General features: G+C 37.5%; 1 protein-coding gene across 1 annotated transcript in view; it reads left to right on the top strand.

Moving 5' to 3' along the window:
* angpt2b (angiopoietin 2b) overlaps positions 1–7,078 on the top strand; it is a 38,420-nt gene extending 31,342 nt beyond the window's left edge. The window contains exons 8-9 of the mRNA XM_024294166.2: positions 4,975–5,105; positions 5,323–7,078. Of these exons, the coding sequence (XP_024149934.1) occupies positions 4,975–5,105; positions 5,323–5,483 (292 nt within the window). The 3' untranslated portion in view covers positions 5,484–7,078. The remainder of the gene's footprint in view (positions 1–4,974; positions 5,106–5,322) is intronic.
* Positions 7,079–9,613: the final 2,535 nt, after the last annotated feature.

Below are 9,613 nucleotides of genomic sequence, written 5' to 3'. Positions count from 1 at the left end.
TATGTGTTTGTATATTTTTAATATTATGTATTTATTCAAGAATAAATTAGCTTAAACCTTAAATAACTTTCAATATTTTACTCTCTGTAAAAAGTTTGAAATAAGCACAAGATAACATTGGGCCATTAAAAACAATAAAATAAAATGATCTGCTAATTACGCGGAGGGCCGAACGTGGCCCCTGGGCCTTGACTTTGACACATGTGCTTTAGGGTCTCCTATACACTTGCGTTCATTTTTTTTTTTTTCTTTTTTTTTTCCCAGATTTAATCTTTTAATGTTTTTTACAATTCGAAACACTTTCATTCATGTGTATTTTAAAAACAAAATGATTACAATTTTCCTCCATTTTGAGTTCCAAAGCTTTATTTTGTACTGGCGACTGTAACAGTAACCATTTATTCACAATTTTCACCTGTAATAATAATGATAAATCTTGTGGGAAAGATCGAGTCACAATGTTTGAGCATTTAGTTAAAACACAAAACACATTAGGATATTGTACAGTTTTCTTTGTTTATCATGGAGGTTACATTCTAAAAATAACCCAAGACAGGAGAAATCCACAAAGTGGGATCACAGATGTTCTAAGGCTGTAAAACGTCTAATTTTCATACTTTTCTGTCTTACCTAAACTCTGAAAGTTTAAACCTTTCGTAGAAAAATAAGTCCAGTCCAGCTAGCTTATGCTGATGAGAAAACCTTCATCCATTCTGTATCGGAGCACGCAGGAAGGAAAATAAAAAATGTCACTAAATAAAAATCTGAGAAAAGTAGCCTTGAATAAAGTGACGGACGTCTGCTTCCGTCTAAAGTTTTACAATATCTGCTTCTGGTTGATGATGTCAGGCGCCATCTTGTTTTCTGCAGCCAGGTTGCCACTTTCAGGATCCTACCCCCAATCTTTACCTCCATCGTAACCCTGCAATCATTAACACGATTAGCTCCTGGCAAGCTGACGCTGTGCTTCCTTCAAAAGCAGACTCAAATAAAATGTGAATCAAAATAGACTGGGCTCCATTTCACTAAAACTCACAGGAGTTTGCCCTTATGCGGTAAAAGTTTAGAAAGCTTATAATCTCGGGGTCGACAAATTATGATCACATGTGGGTGTCTGCTTCCAAGAGCTGTAATTGTGCAGCAAATTCAATTTGCCTGAGTTTCTTCCACTTCACAGCGGAGTAAAAGCGAACGCTCCACAGTCTTGCCTCTTGGCTACTCAGTTTGACTTGAAGCACCTGAGATCGCCTTCCCCTTTAACGCGTTCAACATGTACGAGCTCCCCGAAGATGCCGGCTCAGCCCGCCGAGCTATGTTATTCCCAACCCAGACATACGGCGCTCCACAGATGGTCAACTGAAGAAATTCTCATCTTCTACTGGATCCAGCGTGCTCCCTGGAGCGGCAGGGAGGTCCTCACCCAAAACTCAGTTAACGAAATTCATGCATTAATCATCAGCGTGGCAAACCACCTTCTCATTTGAGCTGGCCAAGAAAAGCTTTCCGTAGAGTAAAGAAAGCAGCAGACATTCCCCCAATGTAACAGTATCTTCATTAGGAATGCGTACAACAACAGTGACAGACAGTCACCTTGAAAGGAGTCAGAATGTGGTCTGTGGTATTAGTGGATGAGCTGAACCAGCATGTCTGCGTGTGATGGCAAACGCAAATGTTTAGGCAGTTAGAAAACACTGCCTCCCTCAATAGTTCAATCTGTCCAACAGGATATCCCATCGCCCGTGGTTACCATCATGTCTAACTCAATAGCTTAATTCAATTTATCTCGAAAAGTATCACTTTATTCCATCATTATTTGCTGTCATTTCCAACTCTCCTCTTGCATCGTGTTGTCCTGGCCTGTGAACTCACAAATCCACAAGGAGGATTCTTCATTTAGTCATCACGGACGTGTGCCCCGGGCTACAGAGGAAGGGGGGGCGGGGAGGCAGCGGACGACTCTGCAGACAGCGCAGCACTAACATGACAGGATGACCGCGCGGAGGAGAGGGCCGTACAGCAGGACTGACCTCCCTTCTTCAAAACCATGCAAACATGGACGGGAGAGAAGCGAAGTATGGGCTCAAAATGAGGCCATAAAAGCCACAAATCTGGCCAAAAAATATGTAAGAAGGGGTCTGCATGCCCGTAGAAAATATTTGCATTTGGGAAATAATTACTAAGATGTTCTTATTTGAGCATGTATCTATTTATTTATTTTATTTTATTTTTTTTTGCAGATGTGAAGCAAAAAAACACATGCAGCTACCAAAGTTGCGTTTGGGAATTGTGTCTTTATACCTCTTTATGATTGGATGGCCACAAATCAAACTGTCCAATCAATGAGCAGGTGGATTCCAGTGTAACATGAAACGTGAAATTGCGATTCTTTATTCGCCAATATCTCAGATTTTACTTTTCGCCGGACTCTTCTGGTTCATCACAAAAACTCAAGACGCTTGTATGATATTTTTGCGTCCGAAGGCGGTTCTGCGCCGCTGACGTGTATCTCCGCACAGTGGAGAAAGCCACCTGCTCTTTGATTGGATGGTTTGATTTTGAGGCCATCCAATCAAAAAGACATGTAAAGACAGGGAAATAATTCACTACCACGACTTGAGGAAGCTTTTTGCTGAAAAAAAATACTTGGAAAAAAAAACCTAAAAGACATTTCACAAATGTGCTTTTTTTTAAGGGATGCAGATTTTTACACATGAGCAAACCTACATTTTATGGGTGGATTTGATTATGTGGTATGATGAAACTTGATTTAGTTGCGAATCCTTTCAGTTGGCTTGCAAATCTTTATTTCGAGCCCATACTTTGCTTCTTTGTCTGTCTGCTTTTTTGTTTTGCAAATGTAAATTTAAAACTGTGCATGAGCTTCTCAAGTTGCAGTTGCGAATTATGTCCCTGTCTTCATATGTCTTTATGATTGGAAATCAAACTGTCCAATCAAAGACCAGGTGGCTTCCCTCGCTGTTCAGAGATACACGTCAGCACCACAGCCCCTCCTTTGGACCCCAAATTTTTCTATAAGCAAGTTATCGGAAAATCTGTGAGGTACCGGAGGAGTCACAAACAAAAAAAAAAAAAATCTATAAATACGTCGAACCGCAAATAAAACTAGAAAATTTGCCTTACCTGCTAATGTGAATGCTGTAAGCTGAATGTGGCTGCTGAAGATGCTTGTTCAAATAGCTGAAGATGCTGATATTAATATCTGAACACGATAAAGCAGATAGCTGAAATCGCTGAAGCTCATAGCAAGCTAAAAATATTACCTAATCACCAAATTAGCCTAAAAATGTCTAATTTAGCCATAACAGCTAACATAAAGCCAAAATATTAACTAAACTCCAAAATAGCATACAAAACTGAAATAAAGCCTAAATTAGCAAAAACGGCTAGCACGAAGCTTAAATATTAGCTAAACTTCAAAATAACCCAAAAAATGAAAAAAAGCCTAAATTAGCTAAAATGGCTAGCACATAGCTGAAATGTGAGCTAAACACCAAATTAACCCAAAAAATTGAAATAAAGCCTAAATTAACTTAAACTGCTACCATGTAGCTGGGATATTAGCTAAACTTCAAAATAGCCTAAAAAAACCTTTTTTTTCTTTTTTTTTTTTTTTGTAAATGACAAAATAGTCCAAAAAGCTAGAATCATGCTGAGATTAAAGTCAGAATTCTGAGATTAAAGTCAGAATTTTCCATGGCCTTTCTTTCTTTTCTTCAATGGCCTTAATCCTCTTCCATAATCCTAATCCGCTGGCCAAATAGATTTTTTTTTCCAATACATAAAATAAAAGGATAAAATAAAGAATATTCAAAAGTGACAGTGGGATTTGTTTCAGCAAAGAAAGTGCTAACAGCGCCACCCAGAGGCCAAACATATATAACAGCTGTAGAGTTATAGAATATTATTGAGAATCAATGGGAAACGGATAAGGAGTTATAACTAAACACTTCCTGGCTTCCGCATCAACGACATGGCAGGCAAAAAGATGACCTCTGGCGGGCCAAATTTAGCCTGCGGGCCCCCTTTAGGGCACCCACGCTCTTGGTCATGTTAATACTGAAATCTACCAACTCTTTGATTGGACAGTTTGATTTGTGGCCATCCAGTCATAAAGACATATAAAGACAGGGGCATATTTCACAACTTCCACGCAGTTTTTCGCTTTGAATCTTCAAAAAAAAAAAAATACAAAATCTTAGAAATTATTTTAGAAATACTTTTTTTTTTTAACAGGCATGCAGATCCCTTTATACACATATGCATTTAAGATTTATTTTGCAAAAAATGAAACTTGATTTATGTTGTGAATCTTTATGGCCTCATTTTAAACCCATGAAAAGCACCACAGTTAGGGAAAAAAGTCCTCGCGTTTGGAAGGAGGTTTCTTTAAGAGCGTTTCACAGACAATCACAGCATGGAAGAAAAATAATGGGAGGCTTTTAGGTTTTAGCAACATTGGAAATCCGGGGGCGTCTTTACAATATTAACAAAACATGCTGCAATCCCCCAGAGTGGATTAAAAGAGTTACAAAATGCAAAGTTTTCATTGATTTACCTTTTCCTTGTTGTTTTTGTAAAAGGTGATTGATTTTGTTGCCTCATCAGAGTAAAAGGTTTCTAAACTATTCATGATAAGAAACAGCAGTCTTTTATTTTTCTTGGTTTTTGTCAATTTTTAAAACTAAAATAAGCCTGCAGGCAAACCAACCCGTGAAAAATCTAAACTGAACATTTAGAAGCAGCACTCCTGCCTCTACGAACCTCATTATGTCAGGATCTTGTGACAAAAGAACCCCATCAAACCATGATTGTGATACGCTTACGTCAGAAACATGATGGGATCATTTTAGAAAAACAGCTGGTTTCCGCTCCAAACACATTTTTAAATGATGAGTAAATTACAGCTTTTTTTTTTTTTTTTTTTTTTGAAAGTCTGTGCTGTATTTTTACCAGCCTCCATGCGGAGGGCTTCAGCGGCACCGCCGGACGAACCAGCAGCCTCACCCACACGGGAAGCCAGTTCAGCACCAAGGACAGAGACAACGACAGCTGCACCTGCAAGTGCGCTCAGCTCGCGTCCGGAGGTAAGACGCGTCTATCAAACGGTCATCTGCCGCCGTATAAAGCCGTCCTCCTTTATAATCTCGTGAAACATTTCCGTGCACTCCCTTGTAAATATCCTGCAGTACATTCCCATTTCCCTGTTCGCCTGTATAAAGTTATTGCGGACTTACAGATGTGCATTTGGGTTTTACATTTCCTGAGCTCCAAATGGACTTTTTTCTCCTGTCGTCTCTCCAGGATGGTGGTTTGAGGCTTGTGGTCCATCCAACCTGAACGGCATATATTATCCTGCTTCCTCCAATGTTGTGCGCTACAATGGTATTAAGTGGTACTATTGGAAAGGCCCGAATACAATGGCTACCATGACAACCATGATGGTGCGACCAGCTAATTTTTGATTGGATTTCTGAAAATAATAAACTAAGAAAAAGAGGTACTGAAGGTTTTGGGAACGTGGAGAATGTTCCGCCTTAACATCAGTTCATGGAACTGGAATTAATGAAGGATGAGAGTTTTTCAAAAGGAGTGAAATTGTATTGTCAAGCACAAATGTTAAATTTGGTTTCCATACTCGTTTTTGTGACTCTTTAACTTTATCTAACACAAAAAAATGTCTTTTAAAATGTTTTTTTGTGTGTGTGTTTTTGAGGATGCTTTCACACTGCCCTGCTTGGTTTGGTTTCTTTGGTTTCCCAGAAACCAAATAAATAAATAGCATAATACCTTGAATTTAAAGCAAAAAAAACTCAGAAAAGCAGCTGCAATAGGGATTAAAAATACATGCTAAACTAATATTTTTAGTAAAAACATGAACGCAGATGTCTAGCAGGACTAGCCAGCTTTCCTATTCATTTTTTATTTTTTTTTTTGTTTTCTTTCCGGTGGGCCATCTTTCATCCAAAAAACATCACCCCCATAGCATCATTGGATGTATACGCTTTATATTTTTTTGTTCACAGTTTGCTGTCAATACTTTGTGAATAAATACATCACAAAAGCCAAAAATAAAACAAACAAAACTCCCTCTTCCATTAGAATTGTTCCTTAAGTCACTTTATTGTCAATTCTCTTAAAGACTCACTTAGATAAAAATCGTGTTTTTGTGTTTTCTTCGTGTTCTTGTGGCATTTTTCTGACTTATGAAAGGAAAATTAAGACTAAAATTCAATTTCTGAGTATTGAAGATTGTAGACAAATAGATCCATGGACGTCTTGGTTTTTCCTGTCCCCCAAATCACAGACAAATAGAACTCTTGCTGCTCTGCAGAAACTATGTCCTAGACAACGACAGTTGTTCTGAAGTTAGGGAAAAACAGCATTATCATAATCTAAAGGCCCCTGGGAACGCTTTGAAAACACATTAAAAGATGATCAGAATGGGACTTTGAAGGGTAACCAAACAGGGAAGTTGGAGGCTGACTCCGCCCACAGCCGAAATGTGAAAATCCAGTCAGAGGGGTGGGGCTTGGGGGCAGGACTGTTATCATTACTGGAGCTGCAGATCATGATGTGGGACTTCTGAAACTTACATGGTTTGACCAATCACCAAATTCAACTGTAGTACATCATGTCAACCTGTAGGGGGCAGGAAGTTTATTTTCATTTATTAAAAAAATGGCAATGACCAACAGACAGCACTTTTGAAGCCCCATTTATAGAGGTCAACAGCCAAAAAAAGTTAATTTAGTGTTTGGTTACCTTTTAATAAGATGTTTTTTTTTGTTTGTTTTTTTTTCTTCTTTTTTTTCTTCAACAATGAGCAGAAGAGTATGAGAAGTTTTGAAGGAATACCCTCTTAATAACGTCCTAATACCACTGTATCAATTATATTCCATTAAAATAAGATTTTTAAGGTTCATTTTCAAGTTGGAACTTTTGTACTTTTTTATGTTTGTTAGCAAAACAAGTCACTTCTCCAAGTGTCTGATTTTTTTCTACTAAATGTTTAAGAATGTGTTTGTTGTAAAGTATAAATATTTGTAAAGTGATGTAATTAAAAAATAAATCAATCAATTTCAAAAATGTATTTCTTTATAAATGTTGTGTTTAAAGTGTTTACAAGTAAAGTTCAGTGTGTATAGGCCTATATACAATGCAGTTTAGGATAATCTAAACTGGAGTGGTTTACCATCCTTCATGAAAAAATAACACAACTATAAAGAAGATCAGCTTTTCCGTCTGCCTCCCAAAGGGGTTTTCATGACAAATATCAATAATTCTTCCACACTCAGCTCTCGTAAAGAATATATTTGTGGGACTTTTCACTCATAAAAGCCCATCATACACCTCCACTGATGTGATTTACTCCCACAAATGAATCATTGGTAATATCATCTGGGTACTAAGCAGTAAACTGGGTTTTGATTTTGTTAAAACTGTAACCTGACAAACAGCCTTTTGTTGCCCGTAACCCACTGAGCCAGGTGTTTATCTTCATGTTTGCCTCGCCTGCTTCAGTGACTCACACAAGCTGGAGTTAGGAAGTCAGATGAAGAGCGCTTTGCACCGCTGATCTGATGAATCATCCAATAGCACTGATCCCCGTGGTTCCCATTAGGAAGCAGATGGATTGTACCTCAACTAACACTAACCTGCATCTGCTGGTGCACGCCAGGGAAGGCAGCCCTCGCTAAGTGGAGGATGACTCATGAGGATGTCGGCCGGTCATGTCTACAATCCCTGCTAAGTCCTGGAGCTGAAGGACGGACAGAGGGAACGATTAAACGTCTCGTCTTCGCTGCAAATTCACGAAGCCTGCAGAGTTACAGAGAAATGTGGTTTACTGTACAAATATTTAGGAGTTGGTCTGACATGCCTTTACCTTTGCTTGTATAATAGTTGGAAAGTGTATTCATAATTAAATTTTAGAGAATTGTTTGTGCTCAATAAACGACTTTTTGTTGTATTTCCAAACAGTTCTAGAATTGTATCAAAAATACTTTTTTGCCGTGTAATTAATGATCAAAACAGAGAAATCTGAACTACAGACATAATTAAAAGTGAATGTACTGTAAATACAAGTGATTCAAATGTCAGAGGACTTAAACTGAATCGCACTCAACTGTATGTCTTTTTTTATTAAAAATTAAATGTATAAATAGTCCAAAAGATTTTGTTCTCCATTAAATATGTCCTGTCAAAATTATATATCATGAAGGAAATCGTATATTATGGCAACACTGGCGTTCGGCAAGGAAGCTGATGCACTGGATGACGGGATAGACACATTGGGCCTGCTGGCAGATCTGGCAGAGCAAGGAATTGTGGAATATTTTTCCCTTTGCCTGTCTGGGTGGATTGTGGTTTTTAAGTTATTGGTTTAGTTGATGCATTTTCTTGTCTGGCAATTTTACTCTGTTTTTCACTTAGTTATTTTATCCTGTTATTAGAAGTCCTTCTAACTGATCACTCATTCTCCATAAATGTTGTGTGCTTCAATATGTTAGCAAGATAACATCTTAATAATAACAATAATAATAATTATAATATAAAATGATATGGAGGGCCGGATACAATTACCCTGGGGACAGGCCCTGACTTTGACACACGTGCCGTAAATAATAGAGTTTTATGTCTCTGGTGACCCCCTATATAACAATCTCTTTGACATACTGTAACTACTCAGCCGATCATGTGATAAACATGAATCAGCTGATTTTGACACAGAGGAAAGCTGCTTTTCATATTTCTAACATATTACTAACTTAAAATGCTGCATAATGTCGCAAAACCACTTTTCTCCGTTTCAGGATCCACTGGAATTGTGTTAATTGTATCAAGAGTTTTGGTTTTTGAAATAATGTCAACAATGGAGCTAAAACTCTGGTCTTAAAAGTAGGGCTGGGTTGATAAAATCGATTAATTGATCTAAGCTTAATAGATTAATAATCGATCCTTAAAAGTAGAGATTGATCTAATGCGTAAAGATGAAGTCCGCTAGCTTGATACTAACTTCTAATGGGATTTCCCATAGGACAGCTAATGCTAACGCTTGTTCGACCTAAACATACATTGCTGACTAAATGAACATCTTTATAAACTCACAGGTATTTTCCAAACTCTTTTAAGGAAATATTTTTAAATTAACCCCTTTTTTTGCCCATACTTTCTTCTTCTAGAATAAGGTGAAATGCTACAGCACGATCGCCACCTAGTGGCCAAACTGAAACGCTCTTCAGGAGATGCAGAACAATTGTTGGAGCTTCTCCGTTTGAGAATTTATGTAACACTGTATGGTATCAACAATCTCATTATTTCATTAATACATTTTACAGTATGTGAACTGTATTAGTTTATTATGAAAATGTTCAAAACATATACAGATTATAAATGTATTTCTAAACAAATGTGTCTAAATGTGTAAACCGTGTAAACTCAAAATTGAAATCAATCAAATTGAATTGAAAGGATTTAAATCATCAATAAAAACAATTTAAAAATTGAATCGATCTAGGCTCTGGTGAATCAAATTGATTCTGGGAATTATTGGCGATACCCATCCCTGGGTAAAGGGTTAAACATTTCACAG

The sequence above is a fragment of the Oryzias melastigma genome, linkage group LG11 (assembly GCF_002922805.2).
Source record: "Oryzias melastigma strain HK-1 linkage group LG11, ASM292280v2, whole genome shotgun sequence".
NCBI lineage: Eukaryota > Metazoa > Chordata > Actinopteri > Beloniformes > Adrianichthyidae > Oryzias > Oryzias melastigma.
The sequence above is the reverse complement of the archived record's forward strand: the minus strand, read 5'-3'. Positions and strand labels throughout refer to the sequence as shown.